At 48.7% G+C, this 19,024-nt stretch overlaps 1 protein-coding gene across 5 annotated transcripts in view; it reads right to left on the reverse strand.

Annotated features, from left to right (window-relative positions):
- GPALPP1 (GPALPP motifs containing 1) overlaps window positions 1-19,024 on the reverse strand; it is a 37,879-nt gene that overhangs the window by 4,251 nt on the left and 14,604 nt on the right. For 3 of the 5 annotated variants that reach the window (XM_084617740.1, XM_084617739.1, XM_084617741.1), the window contains one exon: window positions 16,926-17,023. In XM_084617740.1, the coding sequence (XP_084473866.1) occupies window positions 16,926-17,023 (98 nt within the window). Of the gene's footprint in view, window positions 1-16,925; window positions 17,035-19,024 lie in introns of all 5 variants that reach the window. The other 2 variants (XM_084617738.1, XM_084617737.1) reach the window with 1 other exon arrangement.

Raw genomic sequence — 19,024 nt, forward strand, 5'->3', positions numbered from 1 at the left:
GTTTAAAATCATCAAATTATGGTGTAGACCCGTTTATAAGCCGACCCCCGCTCTTTGATGCGTCACTTTTTTACCAAAAAATATTTGGCTTCTGAACGAATATATACAGTAAGTTAGGTGGAAATGAAAGGACACAGGTTCTGTGAAAGAGACAGGCGAGTGACAAGTGATGAGCTGTAGGAAGTAGCAGAGTTGTGCAAAGCCTTGAAAATGAGAATAAGGAGTTTGACGCTGATGTAAAGGTGGGGCCTGTTAAGTGGGACAGATGCATTCAAGTGGCAGAGGAGAGTGATGGTATCTATTGGTAACCTACAAGGCAACAGCAGGGTTGGCATAGTCCAGAGGAGCGAGCTTGAGTGGAGAACAATCTGGTGTTGGTAGGGAAGTAACACAACCACTGTGGGCAAGGCTACCTCCTACTAGAGACAGGGGCAACAACATGACCAACAGTCCTAGGTACCCCGAGAACCATCCCAATAGACAAAAGTGTCCCCACCTCCAGTCGATAAGGAAAACCACGGACCCAATCTGGATATTTTGTAAAGGAAGATGTGGCAGGCTTTAGACACCCCGTGAATGTGGAAGAAGGTGTCACGGAGTGTGGGGGAGTCCAGGACCTGCACCCCTCTTCCTGGGATTCACTGCGACTCTCAGCCAGCCAGTAAAACAGAAGGTTTATTGGACAATAGGAACACAGTCTAAAACAGAGCTTGTGGGTACAATCAGGACCCCTCAGTCAAGTCCTTCTGGGGGGCAGGGAGCTTAGACCCCAGTCCTGGGGTTCCCTGCGTTCCACTACTCAGCCCAAAACTGAAACCAAACCCCACCCCAGCAGGCTCTCTCCTGCAGCCTTTGTCCAGTTTCCCGGGCAGAGGTGTTACCTACCCCTCCCCTTCCTGCTCAGGTTACAGGCTCTCAGGTCTCCCACTCCCAGTGAAACTCCCCTGCCACATTCCCAGGTCAACACTCCCCACTCCATGCTGCGTCACATCTCTTCCCCCCCCTTCGAGACTGAACTGAGCAGGGTCACTCTGACCAGTGACCTGGGGAGTTCAGGGCCCCTTCTCCGGGACAACGCATCCACTATCATGTTGGCACTTCCCTTCGCAAGGACCACGTCCATGTCATAATCCTGCAGGAGCAGGCTCCACCTCAGGAGTTTGGCGTAGGCTCCTTTCATCTAGTGCAGCCAGGTCAGGGGAGAGTGGTCTGTGTACAGGGTGAAGTGTCGCCCAAAGAGATATGGCTCTAGTTTCTTGAGGGCCCACACCATGGCCAGGCATTCCTTCTTGATGGCCACGTAGTGTTGCTCCTGGGGTAGCAACTTCTTGCTCAGGAACACGATGGGTTGTCTCTCCCACTTTTCATCCTCCTGCATTAACACCGCCCCCAGTCCCATGTCTGAGGCGTCGGTGAACACCATAAAGGGCTTGTCAAAGTCTGGGTTTGCCAGAACTGGGCCACTGACTAGAGCCTCCTTCAGTGCCCGGAAAGCCTCCTGGCACTGCTTGGTCCAGACCACCTTGTCTGGCTTTCCCTTCTTGCATAGCTCGGTGATGGGGGTAGCTATGGCACTAAAGTGGGGCACAAACCTTTGATAGGTTTCAGAGTAACAGCCGTGTTAGTCTGTATTCGCAAAAAGAAAAGGAGTACTTGTGGCACCTTAGAGACTAACCAATTTATTTGAGCATGAGCTTTCGTGAGCTACAGCTCACTTCATCGGATGCATGCCGTGGAAACTGCAGCAGACTTTATTTATACACAGAGAATGTATTTTTTCATATTCTCTGTGTATAAATAAAGTCTGCTGCAGTTTCCACGGCATGCATCCGATGAAGTGAGCTGTAGCTCACGAAAGCTCATGCTCAAATAAATTGGTTAGTCTCTAAGGTGCCACAAGTACTCCTTTTCTTTTTGCGAAACCTTCGATAGTATCCTGCCAACCCAATAAAGGCTTGGACCTGCTTTTTGGTGTGGGGAGCAGGCCAGTCTCTGATCACCTCCGCCATAGCTGGTTCCGACTTTAGGTGGCTGCTCCCCACCCAATAGCTTCAGCTATCCCCACCTTGCATTTCTCAGCTTTTATGGTCAGCCCAGCCTCCTGGAGTCGGTCCAGCACTTATCTAACCTAAGACACATGGTCTTCCCAGGTCTGGCTAAAGACATAGATGTCATCAATATACGCCACGGCAAAACTCTCCATCCCCCTTAATAGCTGATCTACCAGGCGCTAGAAGGTGGCCGGCGCTCCCTTGAGGCCGAATCATAGAATATCAGGGTTGGAAGGGACCTCAGGAGGTCATCTAGTCCAACCCCCTGCTCAAAGCAGGACTGATCCCCATTTAAATCATCCCAGCCAGGGCTTTGTCAAGCCTGACCTTAAAAACTTCTAAGGAAGGAGATTCCACCACCTCCCTAGGTAACGCATTCCAGTGTTTCACCACCCTCCTAGTGAAAATGTTCCTAATATCCAACCTAAATCTCCCCCACTGCAACTTGAGACCATTACTCCTTGTTCTGTCATCTGCTACCACTGAGAACAGTCTAGAGCCATCCTTTTTGGAACCCCCTTTCAGGTAGTTGAAAGCAGCTATCAAATCCCCCCTCATTCTTCTCTTCCGCAGACTAAACAATCCCAGTTCCCTCAGCCTCTCCTCATAAATCATGTGTTCCAGTCCCTTAATCATTTTTGTTGCCCTCCGCTGGACTCTTTCCAATTTTTCCACATCCTTCTTGTAGTGTGGGGCCCAAAACTGGACACAGTACTCCAGATGAGGCCTCACCAATGTCGAATAGAGGGGGACGATCACGTCCCTTGATCTGCTGGCAATGCCCCTACTTATACATCCCAAAATGCCATTGGCCTTCTTGGCAACAAGGGCACACTGTTGACTCATATCCAGCTTCTCGTCCACTGTAACCCCTAGATCCTTCTCTGCAGAACTGCTGCCGAGCCATTCGGTCCCTAGTCTGTAGCGGTGCATTGGATTCTTCCGTCTTAAGTGCAGGACTCTGCACTTATCCTTGTTGAACCTCATCAGATTTCTTTTGGCCCAATCCTCCAATTTGTCTAGGTCCTTCTGTATCCTATCGCTACCCTCCAGCGTATCTACCACTCCTCCCAGTTTAGTGTCATCTGCAAACTTGCTGAGGGTGCAATCTACACCATCCTCCAGATCATTTATGAGGATATTGAACAAAACTGGCTCCAGGACCGACCCTTGGGGCACTCCACTTGATACCGGCTGCCAACTAGACATGGAGCCATTGATCACTACCCGTTGAGCCCGACAATCTAGCCAGCTTTCTATCCACCTTATAGTCCATTCATCCAGCCCATACTACTTTAACTTGCTGGCAAGAATACTGTGGGAGACGGTGTCAAAAGCTTTGCTAAAGTCAAGGAACAACACGTCCACTGCTTTCCCTTCATCCACAGAGCAAGTTATCTCATCATAGAAGGCAATTAGATTGGTCAAGCATGACTTGCCCTTGGTGAATCCATGCTGACTGTTCCTGATCACTTTCCTCTCCCTTAAGTGCTTCAGAATTGATTTCTTGAGGACCTGCTCCATGATTTTTCCAGGGACTGAGGTGAGGCTGACTAGCCTGTAGTTCCCAGGATCCTCCTCCTTCCCTTTTAAAGATGGGCACTACATTAGCCTTTTTCCAGTCGTCCGGGACTTCCCCGATCGCCATGAGTTTTCAAAGATAATGGCCAATGGCTCTGCCATCACATCCGCCAACTCCTTTAGCACTCTCTGATGCAACGCATCCGGCCCCATGGACTTGTGCACGTCCAGCTTTTCGAAAGGCAGGGTCAGGAACTCAGAGCCCCAGAGGGGTGATAAAGGCCGATTTCAGCCAGGCATCTGCATCCAGCGGCACTTGCCAGTAGCCCTTTGTAAGATGCATATGGTGGTAAGGTACCGAGCTCCTCCCAATTTGTCTAGGAGTTCATCAGGCCTGGGCATGGGGTAGGCATCAGATACAGTGATGGCACTGAGCTTCCGATAGTCCACACAGAACCGAATCGACCCGTCCTTTTTGGGGATCAGCACCACCGGCGAGGCCCAAGGGCTGGCAGATGGCTGGATCACCCCCAAAGCCAGCATGTCCCTGACCGCTCTTTCCAGGTCCTGAGCAGTTTTCCCTGTGACTCGGAAGGGGGAGCATCTTATCGGCGGGTGCGATCCAGTCTGCACCTGGTGGACAGTCAGATTAGTGCGTCCAGGCTGGTTGGAAAACAGCTGTTGGTATGGATGCAGCACCCCCCTGATCTCAGCTTGCTGGGCAGGGGTTAGCTGATCTGAGAGGGGAATTGTTTCCAGGGGTGAACCAGCTCTGGTCCCAGGGAACAGATCTACTAAAGGGTCATCTCCCTGCTCCTCCCAATGTCCACACATGGCCAACACCACATTCCCTCTGGCATAATATGGCTACATCATATTCACATGGTACACCCAGCGGTGGTGCACCCCGTTAGACATCTCCACCACATAGTTTACCTCATTTAGCTGCTTGACAACCTTGAAAGGGCCCTCCCAGGCGACCTGTAGTTTGTTCTCTCTCATGGGGATGAGAACCATCACCTGATCCCCGGTGGCGTAGGCACGGGCCCGCGCTGTGTGGTCATACCACACCTTCTGCTTCTTCTGGGCTCTGGCCAGATTCTCCCTGGCCAGGCCCATGAGTTCAGCAAGTCTCTCTCGGAAGATCGGGACATACTCCACCACTGACTCTCCATTGGGAGTGGCCTTCCTCTCCCATTAGTCTCTCATCAGGTCCAGGGAGCCCCTTACCCTCCTTCCATATAACAGTTCGAAAGGTAGACTCCTGGTGTACCTCCCTGTACGCGAACAGCAGGTGAGATAAGTACCTGTCCCAATCCTGCGGATGCTGGTTCATAAAGGTTTTCAGCATCATCTTTAGCATCCCACTGAACCCCTCCACCAGCCCATTGGACTGGGTTTGATAAGCTGAGGCCCAGTTGTGCCGGACCCCACATTTCTCCCACAAGCACCGGAGCAGGGCTCACATGAAATTGGATCCTTGGTCTGTCAAGACTTCCTTGGGGAACCCCACTCGGCTGAAAATGGTAAGGAGCGCATCTGCCACGGTGTCTGCTTCAATGGAAGCTAAGGGCACTGCCTCTGGGTAGCGGGGGCAAAATCTACCACCACCAGAATGTATTTCTTCCCTGACTGGGTTGTCTTGGGGATAGGTCCCACTATGTCCATGGCCACCTTCTGGAAAGGCTCCTCTATGATGCGCAAAGGTTTCAAAGCTGCTTTCCCCTTGTCCCAGGCCTTCCCCACCCTCTGACAGGGGTCACAGGATCGGCAATACTGCCAGACAGTGGTAAAGACCCCAGGCCAGTTAAAGTTCTGTAGCAACCTCTGCCGGGTGTGCCAGATTCCCTGGTGCCCAGAGAGGGGGATGTCATGGGCCAGGTACAGTAGCTTGCGGCGATACTTCTGGGGGACCACCAGCTGCCTCCTGATCCCACAGGACTCCACTTCTCCTGGGGGAGCCCATTCTCGGTACAGGAACCCCTTCTCCCACAAAAACCTCTCCTGGCAACCTCTCCTCATGGTCTGTACCACACTGAGGTCTGTCAGGTCCCTGAGCTTCTGCAAGGAGGGATCTTTCTGCAACTCGGCCTGGAACTCAGCGGCTAGGGAAGGGATGGGGATCGGTTCCCTCTCATTGGCCGGGTCTGAGGCCACAGCCTCTCTGAGCCATGCCCCTCGGTGCTCCCTCCCCACCAGGGTAGGGTTCTGCGCCTCCGGTGTAGTACCCTCCCCAAGGTCGGGGCAGAGTGCCCCTCGCCGGCTCTGGCTATGGGTCATAACCAGGGCGGTCTGGGGGTTGCTTGGCCAGTCCTCTAGGTCCCCCTCCCTCATCAAAACCTCAGTGGGCAAATGGTGGTGTACCCCCATGTCCTTGGGGCCCTCCTTGGCCCCCCATTTCAGGTGTACCCTGGCCATGGGCACCTTGAATGGGGTCCCACCCACCCCCGTCAGGGTCAGGTAGGTGTTGGGCACCACCTGATCTGGGGCCACCACCTCGGGCCGGGCCAGCGTCACCTCCGCACCCGTATCCCAGTATCCATTGACCTTTCTCCCATCCACCTCCAGGGGAACAAGGCACTCGCTCCACAGGGACAGCCCCACGCCCACCCTGTAAACAGAGAACCCTGAGTCCAGAGCATCGAGCCCTCTGGAGGAGCTGGCCTGGGGTACTCTTCTCTCCTGAGCAGGTGGCAAGCTGGCAGCCCCCCTTGCCTGGGCCGTCTGCCCCTCGTCCAGGTGGGTCCCTACCCAGTTAACCCTGGGTAGGTTGGGTCTGCTCAGTCTGTCCCTGAGCCTGGGGCACTGGGTCCGTACGTGGCCTCTCTGGCCACAGTGATAGCAGCTCATGTCATGTTGGTCCCCTCGAGCGGGTCGGATGGTCCTGACGCCATGTGTTCCCTTTGGGAGGGGTTCTCCATATTTCCCCGCTGGGAGGTCCCATGGTGACTCACTCTCTGCATCATGGGGGGCCTGTTCTTTTGGGTCTCCTCCCTGCTACCCCCTGACCAACTGTTCACAAACTCATCTGCCAGCTGCCCTGCATGCTGTGGGTTCTCTAGATTTTTGTCCACCAGCCTCAGCTCGGAAGGGCACTGTTCATACAGTTGCTCCAGTACAATTAGGTCAAGTAGGTCCTCTTTAGCTTGGGCCCCAGCCGTCCACTTGCGGGCATATCCCTGCATTCAGTTGACCAGTTGTACGTATGTAACCTCAGGCGTTTTACGTGACTTCGGAACCTTTTCCGGTACATCTCGGGGGTCAGCCCAAACTCACGGAGCAGGGCCTTTTCGAACAGTTCGTAGTCCCCGCCTCCTCCCCTTTCATTCGGCTGTACACCTCCACAGCTTTGGGGTCCAGTAAGGGGGTGAGAAACTGGAGCCTGTCTGCAGGGTCAACCCTGTGCATCTCACAGGCATTCTCAAAGGCTGTCAGGAAGCTATCTACGTCTTCCCCCTCCTTACGCTGGGCCAGGAAGCACTTATCAAAGCTCCTTACAGTCTTGGGTCCCCCCAACTCACCGCAGCCGGGTCCCCACTGCTCCTCAGCCTGGCCAGCTCCAGCTCATGCTGCCTCTGCTTCTCCTTCTCCTCCTGCTGACGTTGCTTCTCCTCATGCTGACGCTGCTTTTCATGATCCTCTAGCTCCCTCATTTTCAGCTCCCTCTCCCATTCCAGCCAACTCCACTCCAGTGATGGGGAGCTCTGCCGGGAGGATCTCCTGCTGGCTGCCAGGGTCAGGGTGCCCTCAGTATTCGCTGGACTTCCCCCACCCCTCCCCTAGGCATAGGTAGGAAGGGTCTCGGGATGTCCTTGGCAGCAGTCTGACCACTCCCAGCCCGGTCAGGCCCCAGGGCCCACGCTGCGTCCACTGGGCGGCTTCCCTCAGGGACAGGGATCGGGTCATCCAACCGATCCTTCTCCTCCAACTGGGCAATCAGCTGTGCCTTAGTGGACCTCCTAATGTGCAGCCCCTTCTGCCTGCACAGCTCCACCAGGTCGCTCTTAAGGCATTTAGCATACATATCCCTGCTGGCCACTCGCAGGCCTGTGCAGCTTTCCATGGTTTTCAGGAAGAACCCCTAGGGTGCCAGTCCTTCTTGAGGGCACCTCCGCTTTGCCCCTGGGACCGCTCGCTGCAATCCCCCAGGGGACCCTGTTACTGCAAAAGTCCTCTCTGGTCACACACTCCCAGGAGTTAACCGCCCCCTGAAACAGTCTCTCTCTGAATCTTCAGCACGCTTGGTCCCCGTCAATCCCCCTTAATTTTACTGTTCCCCAGTCACTTACTGCAGGAAGCGCCATTCACGGGGTGCAGTACATCCCACCTCTGCCACCAGCTGTCACGGAGTGTGGGGGAGTCCGGGCCCTGCACCCCTCTTCCTGGGATTCACTGTGACTCTCAGCCAGCCAGTAAAACAGAAGGTTTATTGGACAATAGGAACACAGTCTAAAACAGAGCTTGTGGGTACAACCAGGACCCCTGAGTCAAGTCCTTCTGGGGGGCAGGGAGCTTAGACCCCAGCCCTGGGGTTCCCTGTGTTCCACCACTCAGCCCAAAACTGAAACCAACCCCCCCCACCCCAGCAGACTCTCTCCTGCAGCCTTTGTCCAGTTTCCTGGGCAGAGGTGTTACCTACCCCTCCCACTCCTGGCTCAGGTTACAGGCTCTCAGGTCTCCCATCCCCAGTGAAACCCCCCTGGCACATTCCCAGGTCAACACTCCCCTCTCCCTGCTGCGTCACAGAAGGCAAGAGAGTAGGAGGACAATGAGGTTGTGGGCCCACAAAACTGACACAACTGTAGAATTATCTAATATGATGGAGAAAGGAAAGGAGGGATTTATTTGGGTATGAGATTAAGTTGACAGGTGGGCTTCCGAACAGTGGATGAGGCAGTGGCAGAAGAGAGTGGAGAGAAAAACACACCACATTTCAGTGTAAAATAAGTTACTCACCTTGTGCAGTAAGGCGGGTTCTTCGAGATGTGTGTCACTATGGGTTCTCCACTGCAGGTGTGCTTGCCTCCCTGCATTGCTGATTGGAGAACTTCAGTAGTAGTGTCGATCAGACAGCAGATGTGGGCTAACCCCCCTCAGTTCCTTCTCTACCGCAGAGTCATAGACAAGAACCCTGGAGTACAGGGGAGGAGGGTGGTTTGTGGAGCACCCACGGGGAACACATCTTGAAGAACCATCATTACTGCACAAGATGAGTAACTTCTTTGAGTGGTGTTCGTATGGGTGCTCCACTGCAGGTAACTCCCATGCACTACCCTTATTAGCAGGTTGGGTCTTTGGAGTTGGGTCAGTTACAGATGACTGTATTGTGGAGCTGAAGATGACATAGGAGGGGGAAACCTTTGTCCTATCCAGGTAGAAGGCTACGGTTTAGGTTCTGTGTGCGAGTAGGAAGTCACGGCTGCAGGAAGAGGTTTACTATACTGTTGAGGAACCTTTTCGTGGTTGGGTGTGATAGTACTGAGTATCCCTCTACTGGTTGGTGGAAGGCTGTTCTAGCTGCTAGGTGCAGCTATCTGAGAGCTTAGAGATAGTCCTGATCTTTTTAGGGCCAGTGCCTAGGCTAAGAGATGTGGAAGATGTCAGGGATATTTGTTGGGAAGTACACCGACTCCGAAACCTGAACCATTTTTGCTGGTAAGTATGTCATGTTGAGGACTTTTTACTGTGTAATAATACCTCTTGTACCTCCTTGGAGCAGGAGCTTTCTAGGTGTTGGAACCAAGAAGGAGCCATGCCTCAAAGCGAAGAAACCCTACACCTCAGCCTGGGGAATATCCTCTGCTCTCTGAGAGGAGGTAGAGTGGCTGGGAGAGGGATCAATGAGCACACTGGAAGCTATGACAGGTAAGAATACCAAGTCTGTCTTGGCCAAGTAGGATGATCAGTATGATGTGTTCCATCTCTTTTTTTTTATTTTCAGCAGGACAGTAGGGGAAAAGGAGGAAAGGCAGAGAGAAGGTCCCAGTCCCAAGGGAGGAGGAGAGCATCGCTCAGAAAATGTTATCCTATTCCAGCTCTGGAGCAGTAGCGTGGGCATTTCTTGTTCAGGTAAGTGACAAACAGACCTATGGTCAGTGTCTCCCACCACCCTAATAGAGTGTGAAGTATTTCTGGGTCTTGCTCCTACTTGTGGCTCTGTGGGAATTCCCGACTGAGACTGTCTGCTATCGAGAGTTGTGTGCCTAGGAGGTAAGCTGCTGACAGTGTGACTTCGTGGAAGACGCATCAGTTCCACAGTCTCATTGCCTCTGCACAGAGGGAAGGTGAACTGGCTCCCCCTGGTCAATTTATTTAGTACATACAGGCTATGTTGCCTGTTAAGACTCTTGTGTGCGACCCTTTCATCAGTGGGACGAAGTGGGCACAGGCATTCCTGACCGCCTTTAGCTCAAGGAGCTTCATGTAAAGGGCTATCTTTGTGGGTAACCACGTGCCTTGTGTTGTGAGGTCATTTAAATGTGAACCCCACTCTCTGAGCGATGTGTCCGGGAGGGGTGGGGGGAAAGTTGTGAGAAGGGGGTCGCTTTTCCAACGTTGCCTGTGTCTTTCCACCACTCTAAGGAGTTCTTGATCCTGGTGGGTAGTGACAGGGGTTTGTCTAGTCTGTCCCTGTTTGGTCTGTAAACTGAACTGAACCACATATGTGAGACTTCCCATGCAATGCCTCCAGGTGGTATTACAGCTGTGCTCGCAGCCATTTGCCCCAAGAGTTGGAGGGAGTGTTTGGCTGATATTTGTGGGCTGCTTTGTATGGTCTCTGAGTGTGGCCAGGGAGAGAAATCTGTGTTGAGGTAGAAGAGGTCTGGCCTGTAATGGGTCGAGGTTGGCACCTATGAATTCCAGGTTTTGCACTGGAACAAGGGTTGACTTTTGGCTGGTGATCTGTAGACCCAGTTCTGTGAACAAGTGCATTGCAGCTTTAGTGACTCAGTGAGCCTCTTGGAGGGATAGGGCTCTGAGAAGACAATCATCCAGATAACAGTAAATTGTGATCCCCTGGGAGCATAAGCGTGTGGCCACTACTGAGAGAACCTTGGAAAATATTCTCAGGGCCAATGATAGCCCGAAAGGGAATAGCCTTTACTGGTAGTGTCTTGTCCTAGAGTGAATCTGAGAAATCATCTGTGAGAGGGTAAGATTGCGATACAGAAGTAGGCATTCTGAAAGTCAAGGGCTGAAAACCAATCATCCTATTCCAACATTGGGATGATCATTGCTAGAGTGATCTCGAATTTTTGAGCTTTGACAATCTTGTTGAGAACTCTGCAGTCTATTATGGATCTCCAACCTCTCTTCCTATTGAGAATTAGGAAATATCAAGAGTAGAATCCTTTGCCTCATAGATGTTGAGGTACTGCTTCTATGGCTTCTAATCGGAGGAGACTATTAACCTCTTGGCATAGTAAACTCTCATGAGAAGGTTCACTGAAAAGGGACACGGAAGGGTGTTGGAGAGGGCAGGGATGTAAAATGGATAGAGTACCCACTGCGAATGATCTCTAGGATACATTGGTCCAATACTGTGTGTTTCCAGATGCTGCATAACATTGTCAACCAGTGGCCAAATGTCAACCAATGGCTGTAGCAGTTGGAGGAAGTGGTCTATTGACACCTCAACCAACACATCAAAATTGGTGCTTGGATGTAGACTGCTAGGATGAGACAGATTGTGGGCCAGATGGTTTACATCTTGAAAATTCGTTTTTCTTCCTCTGTGGCTTGCAGTAATATTGAGGTAGGTATTGGGAGATGCGTGGTTTGTTCTGGGGCTGCAGACTACACTTCCTCTTTTGTCCTGGCATGTAGATGCCCATGAACAGAGAGTGGTCCAAGAATCTTCAAGGTGTGAAGAGAGGCATGAGTCTTTTCCACTAAGAGCTTAGTGCATTCAAAGGGAAGGTCTCCAACGGTTGATTGTACCTCCTTCGGGAATCCCTACAGATGGAGCCATGACACCCATGGCATCACCACCACGGTGGAGAAGGACTTGGCCACTGTGTTGGTTGCATTGAAGACAGATTGTAGCATTGTCTTTCTACTAACTGTCCCTCCTGGATAATGGCCTTAAATTGGTTGAAATGTGACTCAGGCAGGTGCTCAATAAAATCGTTCAGTTTTGAATAATTTATGTAGTCGTATTTTTCTGTCAGGGCTTGGTAATTGGCAAATTGAAACTGAAGAATGGCTGAGGAGTTCACCTTCCTTCCAAAGACATTCAAATGCTTCCAGTCACTATCGTAGGGAGTGGACCTCTTCTGTGTTGATGGACACAGGAACTACAGACGCTCCCCGATTTACTCAATCGTTCCGTTCTGGAAAGCCTTGCGTAACTAGAATTTCGCGTAAGTCAGAAACGTATACCCGAATGTTACGCAAAAAACAAACCACCCCACTCCTCTTTCTAGCTTATGGAACTTTTTCCGTAAGTGCAAATTTGCGTAAGTTGGGTCTTGTGTAACCCGGGGAGCCTCTGTAATAGCGTCCTCCACAATGGACTTAGGTGGAGGGTGGGAGAAGAGGAATTCAGTCTCCCTTGCTGGGACATATTTTTTGTCCGGTCGCTTGCAGGTAGGTGCCACCAATGCTGGGGTTTGCCAAATGATTCTTGCCAGGTACAGAATGGCCTTGTTAACAGGGCAATCTTTGAAAACTAGGATGAACAGAGTATGTCCAGGAGATGATGGTGGGTGTCCGTGACTTCTTCCAGCAGTATTTGGAGCATGTCTGCCACTCTCTTTGCTAGATCCTGGAAGAGACTAAAGTCCCCAGTCAGAGACAGTGGGGGAGGCATGACTGCCTCATCTGGGGAGGAGGATCTGGTCCTTGGGGTCACTTCTTTCTCAGCACTGCCCTCCTGTTCTTCCACAATTTCTTCTGGAGGTTCTGAAGCTCTGGACACTGCAGCTAAAGGGGTGCATCTCGAGGGTTCTCAAGTGGGGCCAGAAGCTCGAGAGGCATGCTGGCGATAGGCAGCCCAAGGGTCCCAGTATGGCCTGGTGGCAGAGAGCGTGGTGGTGCCCATGCCAAGATGGTGGGGCCATCTGAAGGTATGCTCGAGGGTCCTGTTGATATTGAACTCTGTAAGGAGCCTGGGAGGAGTACTGTGATGCTACCTCCTTGGGTTTGCTATCTGAGCCCTTACTAGAGGGCGGGGGAGTGGGGAGGACTCCTGTGCTGGGCAAAGACTCAGTGCAAAGGTGCTGGTACCAAGAAGAGGCTCTGGTACATCAGATACATGGAGGTCCCTAGAATGTTGGAATTCTGGTGGGACTGACTGACTGGCTGCCACTGGCAGTACTGGGGGAGATGGGGATCTTGTCTGTACTGGCTGCTCTGGTGCTGGATGAGGTGTTGATGTTGGTATCGATGTAGACTTTTGAACCGGCAATGCCTTTGTAGCAGAGTGCTTATTCCTGTCCTCGTGACTCAGTGCCTCTGCCCATCGGGTCCATAGGCTTCTCAACTCTACCAGCCACTGCGAACTTCCATGAGCCATGGGTACTGGACTGGGATAGTCTTGCTGCTGATAGTACTGAGCATGCCAGAGAACGCTTGTGGCTCTCTCAGGGCTCACTGTGGTAGACTTCCTGCTTTGACGATTCGTGAGAGGGATTAGCAGCTTGTTTCTTTGACCTGCAACCTTTAGATGTTGAGGGCTGTAGCGAAGACTCACATCTGCCAGGTGACTTGTGGCGGAGGGCCAGAGAGGGTCAGAGAGCCACCTCCATGAAAATCTTCTGTCTGGGCTTTCTATCCTTATGAGAGTGGGACCTGAATTGTTGGCTGAGATCATCCTTTTGTTGAATGTGGCCTTCCACAAAGCAGCAAATGAACTGGGAGTACTTGTCTGAGGTAGGGATCACCTCTTTGCAAGAGAGGCACTTCTTGAAGACCAGTGAACTGGGCATACCCCATTGGAGGAAGGGTCCACAATGGGGGAGGGCGGGAATGGGGAAAAAAATTTAAAAAAAAATTGAGAAAATTAAGGGGAAAAATTACTACACTAAGTACTAACTATGTAAATGCAGAAACAAAAGCAATTGTTGTAGTGGACTGCAAATAGCTACATCTTGAGCCAGGGGTGGTTGAGAAGGAACTGAGCAGGGTTAGCGTGTGTGCACTGACTAGTCTCATCGCAGGGCACAAGGAGAGACAGCACATGTACTGACCTAACGGACATGGCTACCGAAAGTTCTCTGATCAGCAGCACAGGGATGCAAGCACACCTACAGTGGAGCAATCATAGGGCCACTACTCGAAGAAGGCGGCCATTTGAGACCATAATCCTGGATGGGGTCACCCTGATCTATAGCACACAGAGAGAAAGAATGGCCAAGGATAAAACCCTGTTGGAAACTGACCACTAGTGGGAGCAGGAAGAGGTGGAAAAACTGAAGCAACACTCCAAAAGTTAGCGAGAGAGAGAGTGAGTGTGTGTGTGAGGTATAGAGTCATGAAACGAGGGAAGAGTTGAAAAGGATGTTGTGACTACCTGCATCCAATGGAGTTGAAAGGCTGAAGAGGACAAAGATGATTATCCTTTCATAACCCTAATAGTGTGTGCATGTAATGGTATTATCTCTTCTCTTTTTACCCTAAAGCTTTTTCACTGATTTTAAACTGTAAGTATTGAATAAACTACCACTGTGGTATTTTGTTGTTTCTCAGGATGTGGCCAAAGAGGCTAGAAAAAAAAATGTGGAACAAAAGTTTAAAAGATTCCACAAGTTATCATAAGCGCTTTGAAGATGAAAGATAAAGAAACTCTGCTAGGTTTTAATCGAAGTCCATCTTGTTTCCTTGCTCATTAATGTTAAACTTAACACACTCCTACCTCCTGTCCCCAAATACATGCACTTAAACAAATCTAAAAAATACACAGGTATTGTGAGATAATTCAATACACAATTACAGTGAAGAGGAGTCGACAGAATAAGCTGTCTCTACAGATAACAAAAACCTCCTCTTGCCAAACTGAATAGTAAAAAAAAGTTATTTTAATGTAGAAAATGCATACCCTCTACAACTGTGCAATAAGTGTTATAGGAACAAATCGCATCATCCCAGTTAACACACGAAAAGATTATAAAAATTTTTACCTGTTGAAACTAGAAGAAAATCTCTGCAATAAATTAAGTTTCTTTGTTACAAACACTTCACTTGACACATGATCTGGAGGTCCCTATTTAACAATGGAGGAATTTTTATACTTTTTTGTTTGAAATGTAGAAACAGCCAAATTTTGATATCTCTGCAACCAGACATTTGTCAATATGACAAACTGCTTAATCATTATTTGCAGTTAGGAATATTTTTAAACAGCAGACTATCATTCTTCATTATAAATTGTGACAATACGGGCTGTAGGAGGTAGCAGAATGGTCACAGCACAAAGTGCTAATAAAAAAAGCTTGGTTTCAGAACAGCACTTACACTCTAGTAGGCTGGGGTCTTGCACTGAAAATTGAAACACTTCAGAACAACAGAATAAGGAAAAGTTGGTACAAACATGTGCTAACGTTTACCTGAAACAATTACGTGTGTTATGACACTGAACATTTGGCAACAATTCTGTCACATATTTTACACTTTCCCTACCAGTATATATTACCTTGGAGCAGGGCTCCCTGCTAAGTCACATACCAGTGTGAGTTAGGCATTCAGAGGTAGTAGTGAGAAAGGAAAGACACGAAGGGCAACGGGAGGGAGTAATGGAGAGCAGAATTTTGAAAAAAATCTCAAATAGGGAGGAGAGTAAATGGGAAGAAAAATGACCATTTCCCATCCTAAAGCACACCATGATCTGACCAGTAATTGAAGAGGACATGCAGAGGAGGAGGGGGAGCGCTTGTGCCCAATTTTTACTTCCTTAGGATAGATAAAGGAGGCATGTAAAGGTATATCCATTTTTTTTTTACTTTTTTAAAAACATACAATTCAGGCCCCATCTACATAGAACCACTGACATATCACAAAAGACAAGAGCAACTGAGAAGATATGCAAAAAGAAAAGGAGTACCAATGGCACCTTAGAGACTAACCAATTTATTTGAGCATAAGCTTTCGTGAGCTACAGCTCACTTCATCAGATGCAGAGATGAGATTTTAGACATGTTTAAAACTGTGGCGTTTAAGCTCAATACAAAATGAACACTTTGGAGAAACTGTCATTGTTAAATATTCAACACCCCTCTCCTTCAAAATAAGTGTGAGATCTCATATTAACTAGTCTAACAGCTCTTTATATCTAGTATGAGAATCATCTGAGCCCAGCACTAATCAGCTTTCAGGATTTCTCTCCAGCCACTGCAGGAGTTCAGGGACAGATGGTAGTTTGGGAAGCAGCCCCAGATTACTGCCTCTGTTCACAGTGCAAGAGTGAAGTTTCCAGGTGTGGGTTGGTTGGGAATTTGCTGTATCCCTCACGACTCAACTGTCAATGGGCACTGTCCCAGACTTCTGGGAATGTAGTTTAGAACCCATCAAGCCAGGCTAGCCATGCTGACCACCTGGCTGTCTCTCTCCCAGAGCCAGGGAAGTGAATACCATCTATTTGGGATTTACTTGCATTTTGGGTCCTGGGAAGGGAAGCTTGTTTGAACTGTGCCACAATACCCTCTAGGGGAGAGACTATCATACCAGAAGAGAAAGTGAGGTGACGTTTGTTTGACTACAAGTCCACAGGCTTGGCTTTTTTATTTAATTCTGTCTACAAACACCCATCCTCCAGCAAAACCAAGAAAGAGCAGACTTTGTGATAAAGAATAAGAAGTTTGACACCATTTTATAACACCTGCTGTTTGCACCCTCATCCCTCCTTTCCCCCAAACCTCACAACATTTCCTCTCCTTTGGCCAGCTCCTTACTTTTATCCTCTTGCTCCTCACCAACTCCCTGTCTTGATGTTTTCTTCCAACTCACTTGTTAGATAAGTGAACTTAGACTGTAAACTCTACAGGGCAGGGATTATTTCTTTTCTAAATTCTTTGAAGTGCCTAGCATGCTCAAGCACAAGATAAATGAAAAGGTGGGCAGAGAAACTTACTTTTCCTCTGCACAATCCCTTTCAGACAGGATTCTGCAGTTACAGTTCAGAAGCTACTTGATTATCATTGATTGTTTATACTGCAATGGCACCCAAAATGAGCCAGATATTTTAGACCATAAACTCTACAGGACAGGGATTTGTCTTGCTCTGTAGGTGGAAAGCAAGATCTACTGTATTAAAAAGTTATTTCAGTGGGCTTTGGATCAGGTCATCAGTTAGAATCCTTCAGATGCCAATGCACTATAAATACAAGATAGATCAGTGCCATTTCAGTTTTTACAAACCTGGGTATGGAATTCTGAAGAAATAGAAGATCCTATGGAACAGCTGTTATCTTCAGTATACTGTGTAGGCTTCCTAAAACCAGGTGGCAAAGCAGGACCTATAACAGGCCTCAAAGAAAAAAAAAGAATTATTTCCCTTCCCTAATTAAAAAAAAGAATCAGCATGAAAAGCACATTTAAGTAACAACTTTTTATTGTTTGCAGCAAGAATCAGTATTTGAACAGTTCAGTAAAGTGGTAAAGTTGAATGTGTATTCTCTTGTAAAGTCACATTTTCATTGATCGTCATACATTTTCATCTTTCTATGTATTACATACACAAGGGGGATATCAACTTGAAAAAGCACACTTCCATCTCCATGTTCCAGATTTTTAAAGTTATCACTTAAAAAAAAAAAAAACAAACCACAAGCAGGTACTGTCTTTATTAAATACTTTCCATCTGCTTATCAATATGACCTCCACTATCCACGTTTTTGTGCAATCAAAAATAGCTCATTAAAGTTTAAGGCCAGAAGGGACCAGCAAATCACCAAGTCTGACCTCCTGTATATTCACAGGTCAACAACATTACCCAGCACCCACACACTAAACTCAACAACCAAAATTAGACTAGAGGATCATTAGGCTATTATGTGCCACAGGCAGAGAACAAGAGGGACTGAGGTGCACCACTGCTTGAGGCCCCTTTTATGGCAGGGAAATGATTAAATGAGATATACCCAGATAATCCTGTCAAATGACTCGCACAAGGTGCAAACCCCCAACATCACTGACAGTCTGACCCGGGGGGAAATTCCTTCCTGACCCTGCATATGATGATCCCTTAGACCATAGGTGCTGACTGTTTTTGCCTGTGGGTGCTTTTGAAGAAAAACAGAGAGAGAGAGAGAGAGAGAGACAGAGAGTGTGTGTGGGGGGGTGCTCTGCCAGTTTTGGGAGAAGGCTATTTTCAGCATATTTACACATTTCTTTATTCTAGTTATTGAATAGGTCTATCATTGGTATCTTTACTATTTGAATAATGATTAAATTATTATGAACTACATAATTAAATTATATTAAGATCATTGCAATCACCTTCAAGCTGTCTTCACTAACATCCCAGTTTAAAGACATTATGTCTCACTGGAGCTTTCTGGATGAAACTGTCAGCAATCTTATTTACATCTAGGTTCCCTGTTATTACTGAATTGCACATTAAGGACAGCTACATTATTCAGTTGTATCTGTCCCATTGATGACTGGAGATAAGTTTTAAGTCTTCTGAAGCAGGAAAATGAGCATTCCACAGTTCAGAATGATACAGGCACAGTGAAAAGGATTCTTATGAATTGGCAGTACTCTGGAAAGATAGCGCTTCCAGAGTACAGCAAATGACTCCAAGATGTGTCTCTTGATTTATGCACCATCATTTTGTATGTATTGTTGGGTTTCTATTTTGCCATGTGCATTATTTTGCATTTAACATTGAATTTCATCTGCCATTTTGCTACCAAATCACCCAGTTTTGTGAGATCCCTTGTAACTCTTTGCAGACTGTTTTGGACTTATCTTGAATAATTTTGTATCATCTGCAAACTTTGTCACCTCACTGTTTACCCCTTTTTGCAGAGCATTTATGAATATGCTGAACAGCACTGATCCCAGACCAGTACAAGCCCCTTGGGGGACACCACTATTTACTTCTCTCCATTCTGAAAATGGACCATTTATTCCTCCCCTTTGTTTCCTATCTTTTAACTGGAGTGCCTGGGAATGTCTTCAGGATCATCTGAGGATCCTTAATGTAATGACAAGCGTTTTGTTATTGTAATCACCCTGTCTCTGTTTATAAACAAACTGCCTGCCCCAAGAGCAGAGTTGTTAGCAGCACAGAACTCATCACATTCCACACTGAAGCTCTGACTCCTGGGAACTGAGCACCCACTAGCTTTTTTTCCCATGGGTGCTTGAGTCCCAGAGCACCTACGGAGTCAGGGTCTATGCATAAGACCAGGGGTGGGCAAACTTTTCGGCCCAAGGGCCACATCGGGGTTGCGAAACTGTATGGAGGATCGGGTAGGGAAGGCTGTGCCTCTGGAAACAGCCTGCCCCTA

Source organism: Lepidochelys olivacea, assembly GCF_965140295.1.
Source record: "Lepidochelys olivacea isolate rLepOli2 genome assembly, chromosome: 1".
NCBI lineage: Eukaryota > Metazoa > Chordata > Testudines > Cheloniidae > Lepidochelys > Lepidochelys olivacea.